General features: G+C 45.2%; 1 protein-coding gene across 6 annotated transcripts in view; it reads right to left on the bottom strand.

Annotated features, from left to right (window-relative positions):
* Positions 1-22,196, bottom strand: part of KMT2E (lysine methyltransferase 2E (inactive)) — a 445,960-nt gene that overhangs the window by 267,340 nt on the left and 156,424 nt on the right. For 4 of the 6 annotated variants that reach the window (XM_063927017.1, XM_063927020.1, XM_063927018.1 and 1 more), the window contains exons 6-7: positions 8,988-9,046; positions 7,225-7,278 (exon numbers count right to left, since the gene is read on the bottom strand). In XM_063927017.1, coding sequence (XP_063783087.1) covers positions 7,225-7,278; positions 8,988-9,046 — 113 coding nt within the window. The remainder of the gene's footprint in view (positions 1-7,224; positions 7,279-8,987; positions 9,047-22,196) is intronic. The other 2 variants (XM_063927022.1, XM_063927019.1) reach the window with 1 other exon arrangement.

Genomic DNA, 22,196 nt, shown 5'->3' with positions numbered 1-22,196 from the left:
GCACATCGCTCATTTCACCGCTGGGTGAAATGAGCGCCCCCCCCCCTTCTCTGTCCCCCCTTACTTGGCACATATCGCGCTGTGCTGATTGGGGGGCAGAGATTGTGCAGATCTGTGCTAGATCGCTCAGCACACATCTCCCCCGTGTGTATGGTCCTTTAAAGCCTGAACTAGAGCCAGACACAATGGGTCATTCTAGCACAACACAAAAGCAATCAGCAACCTATTGTGCGAGATCACTCCATAGATAGGACTGCTTAACATTTGAGTGACATCAATGGCCATCTCCGCCCACAGAGCCTTGTGGCTTCGTCAGTGGACAGTGGATGCAGAGTCCAAATGAGAGGTGAAAAGCCTTCCATATATAGGAGGTTTTGTTTGGAGTGGATTTACATAAGTGGTTCACAAGTTACTGCTGACAAATCCACTTATTTCCACTTCAGCTCACCAGCTAGACGGCTTTATTTGCAGGGTCCTTTCATGTTGCAAGATTAGAGACACAGCCCTATGTGCTCTGTGGCTCATCTCACTGGAGCACAATGCCAGTAAACTCAAGAATCTTAGTTTGAGTGTGATTCCATTAAGGAGCCTCAAATGTGGCCCGTAGCCCCAGAAGGCAGGGGACGGAAATCAGCTTTTACAGGCAGGGCGCTCTCCCTCTGCGCCTAGAGGATCTCAGTGTAGGAGCACGCCTAAGACATTTCAGTCACATGGGAAAAGCTCCAACCAAGATGCCTGGGTTAACATCCAAGGATACAAAATAGAGTACCTACCTCATAGGTTTTCACTTCAGGTTTACCAGTTTTCCTCGAAAACACAGGTATTTGTCTTAGTTCCAACTCGTCAGGGAACAAGGGATTCTATTCCAGCCTGTTTGGTATTTCAGAGACTGAATGAGTCGGTCGGACCCTTCCTAATGGAGTCCCTGAACCCTAAGGGTCTTCAACTTCAACAAGGAATTTGCTAGGGCAGTCATCACAGGACTGGAACAAGGGGAGTTCTCGGTATCTTTGGATATCAAGGCGGCCTGCTTTTACATTCTAATATGGCCGTTCACAAAGGTCATGGCGGAGATCATCTAGCATTCCTACAATTTTAAATAAAAAATATCCACTACCAATTCTAGGCCTCACCTTTCGGTCCTTTATCAGCTCCGAAGGTATTCAAAAGGTCAGGGTGGAGAGGAGAATACAACTCCTTATTCAAAAAACACAGTTTAGTATCTGGACACTTCCTCATAAGGGAGCTATCCTGCAAACAGCAGGATTGCACAGCATCACTCAACAAAAGGTCTATTAAGACACTTTAAGCCTATTCGGAGATTTCAGCTTCTGTGTATGATTCTGGACACTATCTTAGAGGGTTTTCTTCCTCTGGAAAGAGCCTGAGGAATCCAGACATTAGTGTGTTTAGTCCTGAAATCACATTAAGTTTCCATAAATATCTTGGAACTGACTGTAATTAACAATGCTCTACATCAGGCCTTCCATCTACTACAATCAGGATATTCAAGTACTGTCTGATAATGCCACATCAGTGGCGTATAGAACGAGGTGGAAAAGCAGCAATGAGAGAGAGGTTTCCAAGATACTTTGAGGCAGAAAGAGATGCCACGGCCATCTCAGCCATATTTATACCGGTAGAACGGGAAAACGGATTCTGAGCAGACACTACCTACACCCAGAGCAGTGAGGTCTTCATCTGCAGGTCTTCCAACAGGCAGTATAATCAGTGGGGATGCCCATAAGCAGACATGATGGCTTCTCGGAACAACAAGAGGCTTCAAAGTTATTGTTCAAGAACAAGAGATCCACAGGCAACAGCAGTGGATGCGCTAACACCACCTTGAAATTAGCAAACGGTAAATATTTTCCCTCTATTTCCTTTACGAGAATAGGAGAGAGTTCAGGCAATTTAAATTGCCCCAGACTGCCCACGCAGAGCTTGATACGCAGATCTCATTTCCCTGTTGGTAGAAGAACCCTGGCACCTGACGCTCCGGGAAGCTCTTCCTTAACAAGGCCCGTTCATCTATCCAAGCTTACATCGGCTACATTTAATTGCATGGAGGTTGAAAAGGCAAATTCTAGTCAGGAAGGGCATTCCAGGTGCTGTAATACGGACTATGCTTCAAGCAAGAATGGCAGTCACTTCACGACATTCCCATCGAATATGGAAGAGGTATGTCTCCTGGTGAGAATGACGACACTATCCGCCAGCGGATTTCAAACTGGGTCGCCTTTTACGCTTCTTACATTCAGGAGTGGATGTGGGCCTAAGTTTAGCTCACTAAACATTCAGATTTCAGCCTTATCAATCCTTTTCCGAAAACAACTGGCCATGCTGTGATATATGCCTCAAAGGTGTGCTTCGCATACTACCACCTTTTGTACCACCTGTCCTAAGACATCTTGGGATCTAAACCTGGTTTTAGATTTCCCACAATCTTCTTGGTTTGAACCACTACAAACGGTAGATGAAAGATATCTTACGTGGAAGACACTAATGCTGTTAGCCTTGGATTTAGCAAGCAGTCCCTCAGATTTAGGGGCATAGTCGGACAAGAGTCATTACCTTCTGTTTCACGTTGACAGTGCAGAGCTCAGAACTCAGCAGAAGTTCTTTCTGAAGGTTATCTCAGCTTTTCATATCAACAGATAGTGGTTCTGGTTAATAATGACGTCTCAGCTACTCCAAGATCACTGGATGTAGTACGAACACTGAAGATCTATGGGTATGGGCCTAATTCAGACCTGATCGTAGCACCAAATCTGTTAGCAGATGGGAAAAACCATGTGCACTGCAGAGTAGGCAGATATAATATGTGCAGAGAGAGTTAGATTTGGGTGGGTTATATTGTTTCTGTGCAGAGTAAATACTGGCTGCTTTATTTTTACACTGCAATTTAGATTTCAGTTTGAACACACCCCACCCAAATCTAACTCTCTCTGCACATATTCTATCTGCCCCACCTGCAGTGCACATGGTTTTGCCCATCTGCTAACAAATTTGCTGTTATAATCAGGTCTGAATTAGGCCCTATGTCAGAAGAACCGCTCGTATCGGAATGGCAGATTCTCTTTTTATTTTGTACAATGCCAACCAGATAGATTGCCCAGCATCAAATCAGGCAATAGGCCATTGGATCAGACTCACTCTCCAACAGGCTTATTCTCTACCACATTCCTTTACAGCCCACTCTTCAAGGTCGGTGGGCTCCTTTTGGGCAGCTGCCCGGGGAGTCTCGGCATTACACCTATGCCGAGCGGCCAACTGGTCGGGTACAACACGTTGTAAAATCTGATTAGTTTCATACCCTGGCGTCAGCGGAGAGTCAACATGGTCGTTCAGTATTGCAGGGGTCTCCACACACTCCAGTCTGTTAAGGGAGCTCTGGGACGTCCTCATTGTAATAAGTATTCCCCAGTATCCCCCCTGGATGCAAGAGAAAAAGGGATTTTGGTACCTACCGGTAAATCCTTTACTCGTAGTGTATAGTGGCTACTGGCCCTCCTCTGTGCTTCGTAAATTTTCCTGCATAAGTTAAGTTCTTGTGTGACAGACTGTTGGATCAGCTTTGCTGTTTGCTGTCACTTCTAATTCTTCTTGTTGTGCTGGTTATGTTCTCCTCTCAAAGTATGTCCCGTCTCCTTCGGGCACAGTTTTTCTAGACTGAGCTGTGGGAGGGGGCATAGAGGGGAGGAGCCAGCAGTCAGTTGAAGATTTCTTAAAGTGCACTGGCTCCAGCGGACCCATCTGTACCCCATTGTAATAAGCATTCCCCAATATCCCCCTATGGACTACGAGTAAAGGATTTACCGCTAGGTACTAAAATCCCATTATTTCTGCTCAGTTCCACATTGAGGGAGTCTTATGTCTATGATGCTTTCTTTGTTTCATTGTGAAATTGATTCTAATATTGACTATGTCATGCTTTGTCTTTGTTTAAACCAGGGGTTCCCAAACTGTGTGCCGTGTCTCCCTGGGGTGCCTCGGGACACTTGCAGGGGTGCCCTGGGTTGGTGGTTCAGGACCAATTCAAATTAATTATGGTCAATATAATAGGCAAAACCAGTGCTGGTGGCTGCCAGTCATAAAATATGTGGCCAAACAGAAGCAAATCTTGTCCCTCACCACACAACTGACCCCAAGGATGACATATAAACGCGATCTACTTAATGTAATATTTCTTTCTAAATGTCTCAATAAGAAATTTTTGGCCTAGGGGTGCCGTGAATAAAATTCTGATATTCTAGGGAGCTGTGATTCAAAAGAGTTTGGAAACCACTGGTTTAAACCAATAAAAATTATGAAAAAACAAAAAGAAACAACCAATTGATAAATCTGATGCTAATATTGTGTAGTTATATCTGTAGTTAGACTAACTGCAGTTCATCAAAAGGGAATTACTGATACCACAAGCATATAATTTAAAAAGTCAAAGATTAAAGAGCATTGTTAGACAACTATTATATACTTTAATAACTTCAAACTATACAAAATTAGACTATCCACACTATAAAACATAACACATACAAATAAAAACAAATGCATTTGTTACAGAATATTAAGAAAAGTTATTCCTAAACTATGTACAGTACTATGCTATTCTGAAAAGCTAGAAGATCAATATCAAGGTTAAATCAAAGCTTTAAATCATGCTCCAGGGCAACAAGATTAGTAATTCATGCAAGTTCAGCTGTAGCTAAAGAAATTAGAATGGTATCAATTCCAACACAAATTTTTACTTGGCAGCAGCAGTGTGGGTTAATTTTGCTTTCACTTCTATAATGTTTGAAATTAAACAAAGTTTTAGCTGAAATGCAAGCAATAATTAGTATAAAACAATCCAAACTTTAGCTCTATATCTCTAGAATATAGAATTCATCTCAGCTGATAGAATATCCGATTAAACAGCTAAAAGATGAAGAATTCATGGTATGCATACCTGATCCTTACTGCAAAGAATCCACACACAGATGCAAAGACCAGACGTAAACGCGTAAGCGAACCCGTTTATAGACAAAAAGGCTCATTCATGCAATTGAAAATGTTAAAAGTTTATTACGGACATTGTATTTTTATGCGGACTCTTTGTGGTAAGCATACCAAGAATTCTTGACTATCTGTAACTGTTCACTGAGACACCCCCATCATCGGAGAGGATAATACTGTATATTAAGGAGATATAAAAGCACATTTCTTGAAACTATTATTAATATATTATTATTATTATTATACTAATTATTGGATGTAATTCAACTTAAACTATGTCTCATTTAAAGCTCCATGGACAATAAAGCAATACTAACACACAGCTATTATCCAACTTAAAAGCCATACTAATACTTCAGCTACTGCTGAACTTATATGAATTACTAACCTTTATTACACTGGCGCATGATTACATGCTTAGATTAAAACCAAATATTACGCTCTGTGGTATTAAAATCACATAGTACAAAGACCAAGAATTATTGTGCAATATATGCATTTTTTTTTATTGTATGTGCTATGTTTTATAGCGTTGATGGTTGAGTATACATGATCTAAACTGTCTAAATAGACAGTCATTAGGTCAACCCCAAATGGTCAACATGCATTAGAGCAACAGGGTCAAAAGGTTGCAATGCTCAAAAGGTAGACAGTGGGCAAGGTCTACATGAAAATGGTTGACACAAGTTTGTGGGTGTCATTTTGTAGGTTTAATAATATTTAAGCACGATTAGTGGAAATGTGAACCCCCACAGTCTCGTTTCAGTAATGTGTAATAACAAAAGAATTACAGGTTGAGTATCCCTTATCCAAAATGCTTGGGACAAGAGGTATTTTGGATATCGGATTTTTCCGTATTTTGGAATAATTGCATACCATAATGAGATATCATGGTGATGGGACCGAAGTCTAAGCACAGAATGCATTTATGTTTCATATACACCTTATACACACAGCCTGAAGGTACTTTTAGCCAATATTTTTAATAACTCTGCATTAAACAAAGTGTGTGTACATTTACACAATTCATTTATGTTTCATATATATACCGTATACACACAGCCTGAAGGTCATTTAATACAATATTTTAAATAACTTTGTGTATTAAACAAAGTTTGTGTACATTGAGCCATCAGAAAACAAAGGTTTCACTATCTCACTCAAAAAAGTCCGTATTTCGGAATATCCGTATTTCGGAATATTTGGATATGGGATACTCAACCTGTAATACTACCCTACATAAATCCGTAAATTATCCAGGATGGGGAAGATGTATCTAAACCACCTTTGCTTCAATAAACTCAGGTGTACCCTTAATGGTGAAAAAAAAAAAAAAAAAAAAGTTCACTCTCATATGGTGTGGCACCTCATCAGTTATTCTATGGTGGCCGTATATTATAATAAGGAATACCCACCAACACTACAGATAACTTTAAAGCAGCCCTGAATGCATGAGAGGTTTGCAAACACCCATCCTGGCTCCAAGAAACACAGGGCACCTTTTAGTTAGCCCCTTTAGTATTTATTGTCTGTTGGAACCATAAAATAAAATCCACACTGCAGAAAGTGTTAAGACGACAAAAAATGTGGAGGGATTCTAATACTCAGATTTCCCTCATCCTGGCATCAAACACAGGGACCCCCTCATTTGATTGATGCGGTAGGTTTACTATTCACAACTGTATGCTTTGTTGGGACACCATTATTCCTATACTTTCTGTGTGTTCAAGTCCAACTAGTAAATATATATAAGAAAGAAAGAAAAAAAGTGCTTTGTGTTGATTTTTTTTTTATTTTTTTTTAAGAAACACTAAATCTTCTGATTTTTATTTTTATTTTTGCCACTATTGATGTTTGAATGTGACCAGCCTCAAAAATGTTTTGTTAGAAGAGGTTCGGCACGGGAGAAAGAAAAGCCTAGAGTGGTAAACAAGTTAAACACATCAACTCATTTGCTTTATATTAAGCGTTTCAGACAAAAAGCACAATAGATAAAGAAGAGAGGGGCATAATTACATAACACTTAAGAATAAAAAACAAAATCCCACTTATTCTACATGCAAGGCTGAAGAGGCATTCAGAATAAATAGAAGGATACTGCAATACTTTACACCCTTGGAAAAATCAACTAAAAAGGAATCTTGAGAAATTTAGAAGGAAAGCAAACTCAGAAGTGTGAGTAATTAAGGAGTGGGGGGAGGGGGGTGTCACACTTGAAATGGTACCTACCAGATACAAGGCTTCCGTTGTTGCCTCTACCATTGTAGCAGGTTTGAAGATCATCTGCATTAGAGTCACAAAAGTTATAGCCCAAAAGGTATGTGGCACTCAATAAATAACATCAGTGCACTAACACTCTTTGCCTCTGAGCATGACCAGACTGATCTGTTCACCTAATGGCAAAGAAAGTACTGCCTCCTTAATAGGCTTCACCATTGTCCCAACTATGAAGATGATCTATGTTACGGCATCTAAAATATCAATGCTCAATAATAAAAAATTAAAATAAATAAAACATTAATTAGTGGCTAATAACTTTACTTCCAATGACGGTTATGATTATAGGACCATTTACCATATTGGGCAGTGTTTACAATGTAAAGTGATGTACACACTTGAATTTGTTTTAAATTTTGTGGCCAAAAAAAATGAAATACATCACTTTAAGTTTACTACACCGTTTCACTTGGGAGTGTTCAGAGAGTATAAATACCAAATTCATATCTAAGTGTGTGCGAAAAGGACATTATTATAACCATACTATTACTTCAAATGACAAGAAACTAAGGGGCAAATGTATTAACCTGGAGAAGGCATAAGGAAGTGATAAACCAGTGATATGTGCAAGGTGATAAAGGCACCAGCCAATCAGCTCCAATATGTAAATTAACAGTTAGGATCTGATTGGCTGGTGCCTTTATCACCTTGCACATATCACTGGTTTATCACTTCCTTATGCCTTCTCCAGGTTAATAAATCTGCCCCAATATGTCATAACATGTTTTGCAAGTGTTTTAAGATTAGGACTATAGAAACAAGATTATAACCATTTAAAAACAAAAAAGGAAGTCAAATTTCTTGTTAAAACATGATTCTCACCCTATTATTTATATTAGTTTACATTATGGATAGGTCTGCCATGATTTTATATATATATATATATATATTTATTTATTTCTGGGTTCCTCTCAAATGAACGTTGAACAGTGTCTATGGTGATAAATCACTAAAAATGCCTTCATTTCCAACAGAGGAACATTTAAAAAAAACTGGGGCATATGTATTAAGCCTTGAGAAGTGATAAGTGGAAGGTTATAATGCACCAGCCAATCAGCTCCTTACTGTTATTTTTCAAACCAGTAATGATTGGCTGGTGCGTTATCACCTTCCACTTATCACTTCTTTATCACTTCTCCAGGCTTAATACATCTGCCCCAATGTTTTGCGCATCCCTTAGGTAAAATTACTTTGTTACTCCAATAGACAACCACAGTAATTGTTATAGCAACACAACTACATAAACTGCTAATTTAATAAAAATGTAAAAACATGAATAGTTTAAGTAAACATTAAAAAGGGATTTAGAGATGTAATGGTTAACATTAATGTTTAATCCAAACTGAGAAATGATGTCACAATTTAATAAGTTTAGAAACTGTCTAGGACAACATCTGTATGCTGCTACGGTTTAAAGTCAAGAAATAGCTGGTTTGCCCATAAGGTAACCAGAGGTGTGTACATTTATAATTGTAGGTTTTACAGCAAGCCCAAGGTGACTTAATTAAAATATACAACAGGGAATAAAATAATATCCTATAGAAAGGATAATTGTGAGGCGGGGAAAATACATTACATAATATTCCAAGCATATTGGACATTTTCCCATTAATCAGAAGCCAATCATCTTGTTAAGGGAATTGGTGGCTATGGAAGATTGATACTAGGACATCTGACAAGTACAAAGATACAGTCTAAACTTGTTTCACACCTACCTGACAAATGTTCTCTTTTTCTTTGTTGAAGCAATACTGCTCGCTCTCTGTCCAGAACCCTGTCAAAAAAGAAAAAAGTTTAGCCATACAAATTGAAATGACAACTTTCTTAAGCACAAGTTAGAAGTCTGTGAAAATGAATAAAATGGATACATAAAGAACAGAAAAGAGGATATTAATTACCTACCGGTAAATCCTTCTCTCGGAGTCCATAAGGGATACTGGGGTCACTTATTACGATGGGTTCCAAAGGAGCCAGTGCACTTTAAATTCTTCAAACAGCGTGTGCTGGCTCCTCCCCTCTATGCTCCTGCCCTCTATGCCCTCCCAGCCTAGGAAAACTGTGCCCAAAGGAGACGGACATACTTGAGAGGGAGAACATGACAAGAGAACGAGTGGTGAGAGTAACGAACCAGCACACAGCAGAACAAACAACCAGTAACAGCCAGTGAAACAGAAACAGCAAAAGCTGATTCAAACAACTTCACATAACAGATTTGCAGAAAAGTCGAAGCACAGAGGCGGGCGCCCAGTATCCCTTATCGACTCAGAGAAAAGGATTTACAGGTAGGTAATTAAAATACTCTTTTCTACATTATCCATAAGGGATACTGGGGTCACTTAGTACGATGGGGACATCCCAGAGCTCCCAGAACGGGCGGGAACGTTCTGAGATGCCTGCAGTACCGTACGTCCGAATTGGACATCCTCTGTAGCCAGGGTATCAAACCTGTAAAACTTAAACATGGTTTGTCCCAGGTAACAGCCCGGCATAGTTGCAAAGCTGAGACACCCCGGGCCACTTCCAAGGAAGAACCCACCGACCTAGTAGAGTGGGCCATGAGAGACCTTGAAACAGGCAAACCGAAGAGTATGCCTGCTGAATGGTAAGCTTAAGCCAAAGAGCAATTGACTGCTTTGAAGCAATACAAACCTTCTTTTGAGCATCATACAGCACAAAGAGGGAATCTGATTTTCAGACAGCAGCCGTCCTCTGAACGTAGACCTTCAGGGCTCGCAACACATCCAAGGACTCAGGATTCGAGGAAGTGGCCGAAGCAGCCGGAAGCACAATAGGCTGATTCAGGTGGAAGGCAGAAACCACCTTCGGCAGGAACTGCTGGCGAGTCCTGAGCTCTGCTCTCATGAAAAACCAAGTAAGGACTGTTGCAAGACAAAGCTCCAAGTTGCGAAACACGCCTAGCCGAAGCCAAGGCCAATAGCATAACAGTCTTCCACGTAAGGTACTTGTCCTCTACCGACATCAACGGTTCAAACCAAGAGGACTGTAGAAAGGTCAAAACCACGTTTAGATCCCAAGATGCAGTGGGCGGTACAAAAGGAGGCTGGATGTGAAGGATGCCCTGTAAGAACGTCTGGACTTCAGGTAAAAGTAGCCAATTTCCTCTGGAAGAAAATGGACAAGGCTGAGATCTGCACCTTAAAAGGAGCCCAACTGTAGGCCCATGGCCACACCTGCTTGTAAAGAAATGCAAAGAGCTCCCCAGGTTGAAATCCGCAGTAGAATATCTTCGGCCCTCACACCAGGAGACGTATCGTTTTCAGACCAGGTATCCTCTTTGGCCAGGGTATCAAACTTGTAGAACTTCACAAAGAGTTAGATTTGGGTGGGTTATTTTGTTTCTGTGCAGGGTAAACACTGGCTGCTTTATTTTTACACTGCAAATTAGATTGCAGATTGAACACACCCCACCCAAATCTAACTCTCTCTGCACATGTTATATCTGCCTCCCCTGCAGTGCACATGGTTTTGCCCAATTGCTAAAAAAAATCCTGCTGCGATCAACTTGGAATTAACCCCCCAAGTAAGGACTTTTACACGATATGGCACCCAATTCAGAGACAAAACTAGCAGAAGCCAGGGCCAATAAAATTACCATCTTAACGTAAGGTACTTGACTTCTACTTTCATCTGCGGTTCAAACCAAGAGGATTGTAGGAAATCCAAAACCACATTCAAATCCCAGGGTGCCGTTGGTGGCACAAAGTGAGGCTGTATGTGAAGCACTCCTTGCAAGAAGGTCCGAACCTCTGGAAACAACTTCTTATGGAAGAAAACAGAGGGGGCTGAAATCTGGACCTTAAGTGAGCTCAGACGTAAGCCCATATCCACACCAGTCTGCAGGAAATGTAAGAAACGTCCCAGGCTGAATTCCGCAGGAGGATGTGTGTGCTCCTCGCATCAAGAGACCTATCGTTTCCAGATATGATGAAAGCGTGTTTCCTTCACAAGCTTTCTGGCCTGAACCATAGTTGCAATAGCCTTTTTGGAAAGGCCTTTGTGGGCTAGGATGTTCCGCTTAACCTCCATGCCATCAAACGAAGTCGCCGTAAGTCCAGGTAGACAAACTGTCCTTGTTGAAGAAAATCTCCTCATTGGCAGAGGCCAAGGGTCTTTTACGGACATGTCCAGAAGGTCCGCGTACCATGCCCTTCGAGGCTAATCTGGGGCAATCAGAATTGCCTGGACTCCGATTCCTGATTCGCTTTAGCACCCTCGGGAACAGAGAAATTAGGTAACCAGCCGGTAAGGCCAAGGCATCGTCCGTGCATCTACTGCCCTCGCCTGAGGGTCCCTGGTTCTCGAACAACACCATGGAAGCTTCTTGTTGAGTCGAGATGCCATCATGTGTATCTGTGGACAGCCCCACCGGTTGATGATCTGTTGAAACACCTGCTGGTGGAGATCGTGACGACTGAGGAAGTCCGCCTCCCAGTTGTCCACCCCGGGAATGAAAATGGCCGACATTGCTCTTGCATTTCTTTCCGCACAGAGGCGTATCCTTGACACCTCTCGCATGCAGTCTCTGCTTTTTGTCCCTTCTTGTCGATTGATATAAGCCACAGCCGTGGCGTTGTCCGACTGGACCAGAACAGCTCGATCCCGGAGCAGAGGAGAGGCCTGAAGCAGAGCGTTGTAGATCACTCGAAGTTCCAGAATGTTGATCGGAAGTAGGACTTCGTGGGCTGACCACCTGCCCTAGAACTGAGCCCCTTGGGGGACAGCTCCCCATCCCCTTAGATTCACATCTGTCGTGAGGTGATAACCGTTTAATCCGATGCAATCTGTAGGTGCGATCCGGACCACTTGCTTAGGAGATCCAATTGAAACGTTCTAGCATGGAACCTTCTGTACTGGATCGCCTTGTATGAGGTTACAAATCTTTCCCAACAATCAAATGAAAAGATGGATGGATATCAGTCGGCCGCAGGACCGCTCTGACCATTTCCTGTAGCATCCTCTGGGAGGAATACTTTCTGAGCTACTGTGTCCAAAAACATTCCCAGGAACAAAAGCAGCTGAGTAGGCTCCAGGTGGGACTTCTGCAAATTGAGAATCCAACCATGTTGTGACAGAAGCTGAATAGTGCGGTCTATACTGAGCAATAGAAGCTCCCGGGATCTCGCTTTTATCAAGAGATCGTCCAAGGTAAGAAACTAGGTTTACCCCCTGGACTTGGAGCTGGAACATCATTTCCGCCATTACCTTCGTGGAGACCCTTCGTGATCGTTCAGCAGGGCAAACCGCAGGTAAGCATGGTGAGGCGGCTAAATTGGAATATGGAGATAAGCGTCCTTTATATCCAGCGAGACCATGTACTTCTGTTCTTCTAGACCCGCAATCACTGCTCACAAGGCTTCCATCTTGAACTTGAAAACCTTTAGGTAAGGGTTCAAGGATTTGAGATTCAAAAATAAGATTTTTAACCTACCGGTAAATCTTTTTCTCCTAGTCCGTAGAGGATGCTGGGGTCTCCGTAAGGACCATGGGGAATAGACAGGCTCCGCAGGAGACATGGGCACTAAAAAGAACTTTAGATATGGGTGTGCACTGGCTCCTCCCTCTATGCCCCTCCTCCAGACCTCAGTTAGAAAACTGTGCCCAGAGGAGACGGACAGTACGAGGAAATAATTTTTGTTAATCTAAGGGCAAGATTCATACCAGCCCACACCATCCACACCGTATAACATGGAATATACGAACCAGTTAACAGTATGAAACAAAAACATTATCAGCCCGAAACTGTAACATAACCCTTATGTAAGCCAAAACTATATACAAGTCTTGCAGAATTTAGTCCGCACTGGGATGGGCGTCCAGCATCCTTTACGGCAGGCATGTCCAAACTGCGGCCCTCCAGCTGTTGAGAAACTACACATTCCAGCATGCCCTGACACAGCTTTAGCATTCTTTGACAGCAAAACTGTGTTGCGGCATGCTGGGATATGTAGTTTCACAACAGCTGGAGGGCCGCAGTTTGGACATGCCTGCTTTACGGACTAAGAGAAAAAGATTTACCGGTAGGTTTAAAATCTTATTTTCTCTTACGTCCTAGAGGATGCTGGGGACTCCGTAAGGACCATGGGGATTATACCAAAGCTCCAAAACGGGCGGGAGAGTGCGGATGACTCTGCAGCACCGATTGAGCAAACATGAGGTCCTCATCAGCCAGGGTATAAAACTTGTAGAACTTTGCAAAGGTGTTTGAACCCGACCAAGTCACCGCTCGGCAAAGCTGTAATGCCGAGACACCTCGGGCAGCCGCCCAAGAAGAGCCCACCTTCCTAGTGGAATGGGCATTTACTGAATTTGGTAACGGCAATCCAGCCGTAGAATGAGCCTGCTGAATCGTGTTACAGAGCAATAGTCTGCTTAGAAGCAGGAGCGCCAACCTTGTTGGCTGCATACAGGACAAACAGTGCCTCTGTTTTCCTAACCCGAGCCGTCCTGGCTACATAAATTTTCAATGCCCTGACCACATCAAGGGACTCTGAATCCTCCAAGCCCCTCGTAGCCACAGGCACCACAATAGGTTGGTTCATGTGAAAAGAGGAAACCACCTTAGGCAAAAATTGAGGACGAGTCCGCAACTCAGCTCTATCCACATGGAAAATCAGATAGGGGCTTTTATGAGATAAAGCTGCCAACTCAGACACTAGCCTTGCCGATGCCAAGGCCAACAACATGATCACTTTCCAAGTGAGATACTTTAATTCCACCGTTTGAAGAGGCTCAAACCAGTGAGACTTAAGGAACCGTAACACCACGTTAAGGTCCCATGGTGCCACAGGAGGTACAAAAGGAGGCTGGATATGCAGCACTCCCTTCACAAAAGTCTGGACTTCTGGGAGAGAAGCCAATTCCTTCTGAAAGAAAAATGGATAGGGCCAAAATCTGAACCTTAATGGAGCCTAATTTTAGGCCCAAATTCACTCCAGTCTGTAGGAAGTGAAGGAAACGGCCCAGATGGAATTCTTCCGGAGGAGCATTCCTGGACTCACACCAAGACACATACTTCCTCCATATACGGTGATAATGTTTTGCTGTCACGTCCTTCCTAGCCTTTATCAGAGTAGGAATGACCTCATCCGGAATGCCCTTTTTCGCTAGGATCCAGCGTTCAACCGTCATGCCGTCAAACGCAGCCGCGGTAAGTCCTGGAACAGACAGGGCCCCTGTTGCAACAGGTCCTCTCTGAGAGGAAGAGGCCACGGATCTTCTGTGAGCATTTCCTGCAGATCCGGATACCAGGCCCTTCGAGGCCAATCTGGTACAATGAGAATTGTCTGTACTCCTCTTCGTCATATGATTCTCAATATCTTGGAGATGAGAAGAAGAGGAGGGAACACATAGACCGACTGGAACACCCACCGTGTCACCAGGGCGTCCACTGCTACCGCCTGAGGGTCCCTTGACCTGGCGCAATATCTCGGAAGTTTCTTGTTGAGGTGTGACGCCATCATGTCTATTTGAGGCAGTCCCCACTGAGTTGCAATCTCTGCAAAGACTTCCTGATGAAGTCCCCACTCTCCTGGATGTAGATCGTGTCTGCTGAGGAAGTCCGCTTCCCAGTTGTCCACTCCCGGAATGAAGACTGCCGTCAGAGCGCTTACATGATTTTCCGCCCAGCGAAGAATCCTGGTGGATTCTGCCATTGCCACGCTGCTCTTTGGTCCGCCTTGACGGTTTACATGAGCAACTGCGGTGATGTTGTTTGACTGAATCAGAACCGGTAGGTCGCGAAGCAAATTCTCCGCTTGACGAAGGCCTCTTGTATATGGCCCTTAATTCCAGTAAGTTGATGTGAAGACAAGCCTCCTGGCTTGACCATAGACCTTGGAAGTTTCTTCCCTGTGTGACTGCTCCCCATCCTCGGAGGCTCGCGTTCGTGGTTACCAGAACCCAGTCCTGAATGCCGAACCTGCGACCCTCTAGAAGGTGAGCACTCTGCAGCCACCACAGGAGAGATACCCTGGCCCTGGGGGACAGGCTGATCATCTGATGAATATGTAGATGCGACCCGGACCACTTGCCCAGAAGGTCCCACTGAAAAGTCCTTGCATGGAACCTGCCGAAGGGGATGGCCTCGTACGACTCCACCATCTTTCCCAGACCTCGAGTGCAGTGATGCACCGACACCCTTTTTGGCTTCAAGAGGTCCCTGACCAAGTTCATGAGTTCTTGGGCCTTTTCCATTGGGAGAAAAACCCTTTTCTGGTCTGTATCCAGAATCATGCCTAAGAAAGGCAAACGGGTCGTTGGAACCAACTGTGACTTCGAGAGATTGAGAATCCAGCCGTGCTGGTGCAACACCCTCAGGGAGAATGCTACGCTGTTCAGCAACTGCTCTCTTGATCTCGCTTTTATTAGGAGATCGTCCAAGTACGGGATAATTGTGACTCCCTGTTTGCGCAGGAGCACCATAATTTCCGCCATTAGCTTGGTGAAAATCCTCGGGGCCGTGGAAAGCCCAAACGGCAACGTCTGAAATTGGTAATGACAATCCTGTACAGCAAATCTCAGGAACGCCTGATGAGGCGGATATATGGGGTCATGAAGGTATGCATCCTTTATGTCCAGGGACACCATATAATCCCCCCCTTCCAGGCTGGCGATGACCGCTCTGAGTGATTCCATCTTGAACCTTTTTAAGTATAGGTTTAAGGATTTTAAATTCAGAATGGGTCTGACCGAACCGTCCGGTTTCGGGACCACAAACAGGGTTGAGTAATACCCCATCCGCTGCTGAAGCAGGGGAACCTTGACCACCACTTGTTGAAGACACAATTTTTGAATTGCTGCTAAAACTACCTCCCTCTCTGGGGAAGAAGCCGGTAGGGCCGATTTGAAAAACCGGCGAGGAGGCACCTCTTCGAATTACAGCTTGTAACCCTGGGAAACAATGTCTATTGCCCAGGGTTCCACCTGTGATTTAACCCAGACGTGGCTGAAAAGTCGAAGACGTGCCCCCACTGGAGCGGACTCACTCAGTGGAGCCCCAGCGTTATGCGGTGGATTTTGTAGAAGCCGGGGAGGACTTCTGCTCCTGGGAACTAGCTGTAGTTTGCAGCTTTTTCCCCTTGCCCTTACCTCTGGCAAGAAAGGAAGATCCCCGTACTCTCTTGGATTTATGCGACCGAAAGGACTGCATCTGATAATGTGGCGTTTTCTTAGGCTGTGAGGAAACATAAGGCAAAAAAGTTGATTTACCTGCAGTAGCTGTGGAAACCAGGTCCGTGAGACCTTCCCCAAATAACTCCTCACCCTTGTAAGGCAAAACCTCCATATACCTCTTCGAGTCGGCATCACCCGTCCACTGTCGGGTCCATAGGGCTCGCCTAGCAGAAATCGCCATCGCATTGGCTCTGGAACCCAGTAGGCCAACGTCTCTCTGAGCATCTCTCATATATAGGACAGCATCCTTAATATGACCCAAGGTCAATAAAAATGGTTTCCTTATCCAGCGTATCAATATCAGCAGATAAGGTATCTGTCCACGCTGCTACAGCGCTACAAACCCAAGCCGACGCTATCGCCGGTCTGAGTAATGTACCAGTATGTGTGTAAATAGACTTCAAGGTAGTCTCCTATCTGCAGGATCCTTGAGGGCTGCGGTATCTTGAGATGGCAGCGCTACCTTTTTGGATAAGCGTGTCAACGCTTTGTCCACCCTTGGGGAGGATTCCCACCGTATCCTGTCCTTAGTCAGGAAAGGATACGCCATAAGAATCCTCTTGGGAATCTGCAGTTTCTTGTCTGGAGTTTCCCAAGCCCTTTCAAACAACTCATTTAGCTCATGAGAAGGGGGAAAAGTAACCTCAGGCTTCTTTTCTTTAAACATGTGTACCCTCGTGTCAGGTACCGAGGGGTCATCTGTTATATGCAACAAATCCTTTATTGCAATAATCATATAATGAATACTTTTAGCCAACTTAGGCTGCAACTTCGCATCATCATAGTCGACACTGGAGACAGAATCCGTGTCGGTATCAGCGTCAACTACTTGGGATAGTGGGCACTTCTGAGACCCAGAAAGTCCCTGCGTCATAGTGAAAGGCAGGGCTTGACTCCCTGTACATTACCCGTACTCCGCTTTGTCCAACCTCTTGTGTAATAAATTCACATTTGCATTTAAAACATTCCACATATCCAAACAGTCAGGTGTCGGCGTTGCCGACGGAGACACCACACTCATTTGCTCCACCTCCTCCTTAGAAGAGCCTTCCGCTTCAGACATGCTGACACACGCGTACCGACACCCCACACACTCAGGGAAATCTCTAATCTGGAGACAGTTCCCCAACAAGGCCCTCTGTCACCGTGTTCAGCAGGGGAGAGTCCAGGGAGCCAGCTTCCCAGCGGTGTGCTGTGGAGAAAATGGCGCTGGTTAGTGCTAAAGGATCAAGCCCCGCCCCCTCAGCGGCGGGCTTCGGTACCGCTCGATTTCTTCAAACTGGCGGGGGTTTTAAATATACAGTCCGCAGAGCCTATATATCTATACTGGCCAGTCCTAGAGGTTTATTATTGCTGCCCAGGGCGCCCCCCCTGCGCCCTGCACCCATCAGTGCCTGCCGCTGTGTTTTGTGTGTGGGTGCAATGGCGCGCAGCGTTACCGCTGCACGTTACCTCTGAGAAGATCTGAAGTCTTCTGCCGCCTCTGAAGTGTTCTTTTTTCTTATACTCACCCAGCTTCTGTCTTCCGGCTCTGTGAGGACGACGGCGGCGCGGCTCCAGGACGAACAGCGAGGGGAGACCTGCGTTCCGACTCCCTCTGGAGCGAATGGTGTCCAGTAGCCTAAGAAGCAGAGCCTAGCATTTAAGTAGGTCTGCTTCTCTCTCCTCAGTCCCACGATGCAGGGAGCCTGTTGCCAGCAGTGCTCCCTGAAAATAAAAAACCTAACAAAATTCTTTCTTTCAGAGAAACTCAGGAGAGCTTCCTGTAGTGCACCCAGTCTCCTCTGGGCACAGTATCAAACTGAGGTCTGGAGGAGGGGCATAGAGGGAGGAGCCAGTGCACACCCATATCTAAAGTTCTTTTTAGTGCCCATGTCTCCTGCGGAGCCCGTCTATTCCCCATGGTCCTTACGGAGTCCCCAGCATCCTCTAGGACGTAAAAGAAATGGGTCTTACCGAACCATCCGGTTTCAGTACCACAAACAGGTTGGGAGTAGTAACCCTTTCCCTGTTGTTGTTGTGGCACTGGCAAAATGACTTGGGGCTGTACCAACCTTTTGGATGTCCTGTTTCAGCGTAACTCGTGAATCCTCCAAAACTGGTAAGCATGATTTGAAAAATCGTTGGGGAGGAGCACCGTCGAACTCCAGCTTGTAGCCCTGAGAAATGAGGTCTCTTACCCAGGCATCCTGGCAGGAGCTTTCCCAGACTCAGCTGAAGTGACGCAGTCAAGCTCCCACCTCGAGGTGGGGAGGCACAGTCATGCTGAGGCCTTAGTGGAAGCTGAACTGGTGCTTTGTTCCTGATAACCTGTGGTGGCTGGTTTTCTTGTCCTACCTCTGGTGCCTCTTTCCGCGGTGGAGGCTCCTCTGGCTCTTTATCTGAACCTGGCAGATCGAAAAGGACCGAGTAGGCGTCCCGGGTAGGAACGCCTAGTCGGCGGGGCCCCAGAGGGGAGGAACGTGGCTTTTCCCGCAGTAACCTTGGAAATCCACGTATCCAACTCAACCCCAAAGAGCCAATCCCCTGAAAAAGAGAATCTACATTGCGCTTGGCCTCTGCTATCCACTGATGCAACCACAAAGCTCTGTGCGCCAACACTACCATAGCAGTGGTCCTAGCATTAATATTGCCTATCTCCTCGAGATTCACACAGGACTCGCGCAGTGTCATGAATGTGTTTTAGGAGAGTCACTGTAGTGACCAAGGACATATCCCCCTAGAGGCCCTCTTGAATTTGAGTAGCCCACGTATGAATGGCACGCATCATCCAGCAACCCGCTATGACCGGTGTTTGTGATATACCAGCCGCTGAGTAAATAGACTTCAGTGTAGTCCCTATTTTCCTATCCCCAGGGTCCGTTATGGTAAAGGAGCCCGGAGCTGGTTGTACAGCCTTTTTAGATAGGCGAGAGACTGATACGTCTACGTCCAGGGTTCTTCACAGATTTTCCTGCTTTCAGGAGTAAATGGGAAAGTGTGCAAAAATCGTTTTGTCACTTGATATTTCTTAGCAGGATTTTTCCAGGCTAATAAACAGGTCATCCAGTTCTGCAGAATCAGGGAAAGTGACACAGTTTGTTCTGTATTAAGAAAAAATAAGAATTTACTTACCGATAATTCTATTTCTCGGAGTCCGTAGTGGATGCTGGGGTTCCTGAAAGGACCATGGGGAATAGCGGCTCCGCAGGAGACAGGGCACAAAAAAGTAAAGCTTTACTAGGTCAGGTGGTGTGCACTGGCTCCTCCCCCTATGACCCTCCTCCAGACTCCAGTTAGGTACTGTGCCCGGACGAGCATACACAATAAGGGAGGCATTTTGAATCCCGGGTAAGACTCATACCAGCCACACCAATCACACCGTACAACTTGTGATCTAAACCCAGTTAACAGTATGACAACAGAAAGGGCCTCTTAAAGATGGCTCCTTAACAATAACCCGAATTAGTTAACAATAACTATGTACAAGTATTGCAGATAATCCGCACTTGGGATGGGCGCCCAGCATCCACTACGGACTCCGAGAAATAGAATTATCGGTAAGTAAATTCTTATTTTCTCTATCGTCCTAAGTGGATGCTGGGGTTCCTGAAAGGACCATGGGGATTATACCAAAGCTCCCAAACGGGCGGGAGAGTGCGGATGACTCTGCAGCACCGAATGAGAGAACTCCAGGTCCTCCTTTGCCAGGGTATCAAATTTGTAAAATTTTACAAACGTGTTCTCCCCCGACCACGTAGCTGCTCGGCAGAGTTGTAATGCCGAGACCCCTCGGGCAGCCGCCCAAGATGAGCCCACCTTCCTTGTGGAGTGGGCTTTTACAGTTTTAGGCTGTGGCAGGCCTGCCACAGAATGTGCAAGTTGAATTGTGTTACAAATCCAACGAGCAATCGACTGCTTAGAAGCAGGTGCGCCCAACTTGTTGGGTGCATACAATATAAACAGCGAGTCAGATTTTCTGACTCCAGCCGTCCTTGCAATGTATATTTTTAAGGCTCTGACAACGTCCAACAACTTGGAGTCCTCCAAGTCGCTAGTGGCCGCAGGCACCACAATAGGTTGGTTCAGATGAAATGCTGATACCACTTTAGGGAGAAAATGCGGACGAGTCCGCAGTTCTGCCCTATCCGAATGGAAGATTAGATAAGGACTTTTATAAGATAAAGCCGCCAATTCAGATACTCTCCTGGCAGAGGCCAGGGCTAGTAACATAGTCACTTTCAATGTGAGATATTTCAAATCCACCTTTTTCAATGGTTCAAACCAATGGGATTTGAGGAAATCTAAAACTACATTTAGATCCCACGGTGCCACCGGAGGCACCACAGGAGGCTGTATATGCAGTACTCCCTTGACAAAAGTCTGGACCTCAGGGACAGAGGCCAATTCTTTTTGGAAGAATATTGACAGGGCCGAAATTTGAACCTTAATGGATCCCAATTTGAGACCCATAGATAATCCTGATTGCAGGAAATGTAGGAAACGACCCAGTTGGAATTCCTCCGTCGGAACCCTCCGATCCTCGCACCACGCTACATATTTTCGCCAAATGCGGTGATAATGTTTCACGGTGACTTCCTTCCATGCCTTAATCAAGGTAGGAATGACTTCTTCTGGAATGCCTTTCCCTTTTAGGATCTGGCGTTCAACCGCCATGCCGTCAAACGCAGCCGCGGTAAGTCTTGAAAAAGACAGGGACCCTGCTGTAGCAGGTCCCTTCTCAGAGGTAGAGGCCACGGTTCGTCCGTGAGCATCTCTTGAAGTTCCGGATACCAAGTCCTTCTCGGCCAATCCGGAACCACTAGTATTGTTCTTACTCTTCTTTGCCGTATGATCTTCAATACCTTTGGTATGAGCGGCAGAGGAGGAAACACATACACTGACTGGTACACCCAAGGAGTTACCAGTGCGTCCACAGCTATTGCCTGTGGATCTCTTGACCTGGCGCAATATTTGTCCAGTTTCTTGTTGAGGCGAGACGCCATCATGTCTACAATTGGTCTTTCCCAACGGTCTATTAACATGTTGAAGACTTCTGGATGTAGACCCCACTCTCCCGGATGAAGATCGTGTCTGCTGAGGAAGTCTGCTTCCCAGTTGTCCACGCCCGGGATGAACACTGCTGACAGTGCTATCACGTGATTCTCCGCCCAGCGAAGAATCTTGGCAGCTTCTGCCATTGCACTCCTGCTTCTTGTGCCGCCCTGCCTGTTTACATGGGCGACCGCCGTGATGTTGTCCGACTGAATCAACACCGGCTTTCCTTGCAGGAGAAGTTCCGCCTGGCTTAGAGCATTGTAGATTGCTCTTAGTTCCAGAATGTTTATGTGAAGAGACTTTTCCAGACTCGTCCATACTCCCTGGAAGTTTCTTCCTTGTGTGACTGCTCCCCAGCCTCTCAGGCTGGCGTCCGTGGTCACCAGGATCCAATCCTGAATGCCGAATCTGCGGCCTTCTAATAGGTGAGCCTTCTGCAACCACCACAGAAGTGACACCCTTGTCTTTGGTGACAGGGTTATTCGCAGGTGCATCTGCAGATGCGACCCTGACCATTTGTCCAACAGATCCCTTTGGAATATTCTTGCATGGAATCTGCCGAATGGAATTGCTTCGTAAGAAGCCACCATTTTTCCCAGGACTCTTGTGCATTGATGTACTGACACTTTTCCTGGTTTTAGGAGGTTCCTGACCAGATCGGATAACTCCTTGGCTTTTTCCTCTGGAAGGAAAAC

Source organism: Pseudophryne corroboree, chromosome 6 (assembly GCF_028390025.1).
Source record: "Pseudophryne corroboree isolate aPseCor3 chromosome 6, aPseCor3.hap2, whole genome shotgun sequence".
NCBI classification, from domain to species: domain Eukaryota; kingdom Metazoa; phylum Chordata; class Amphibia; order Anura; family Myobatrachidae; genus Pseudophryne; species Pseudophryne corroboree.
The sequence above is the reverse complement of the archived record's forward strand: the minus strand, read 5'-3'. Positions and strand labels throughout refer to the sequence as shown.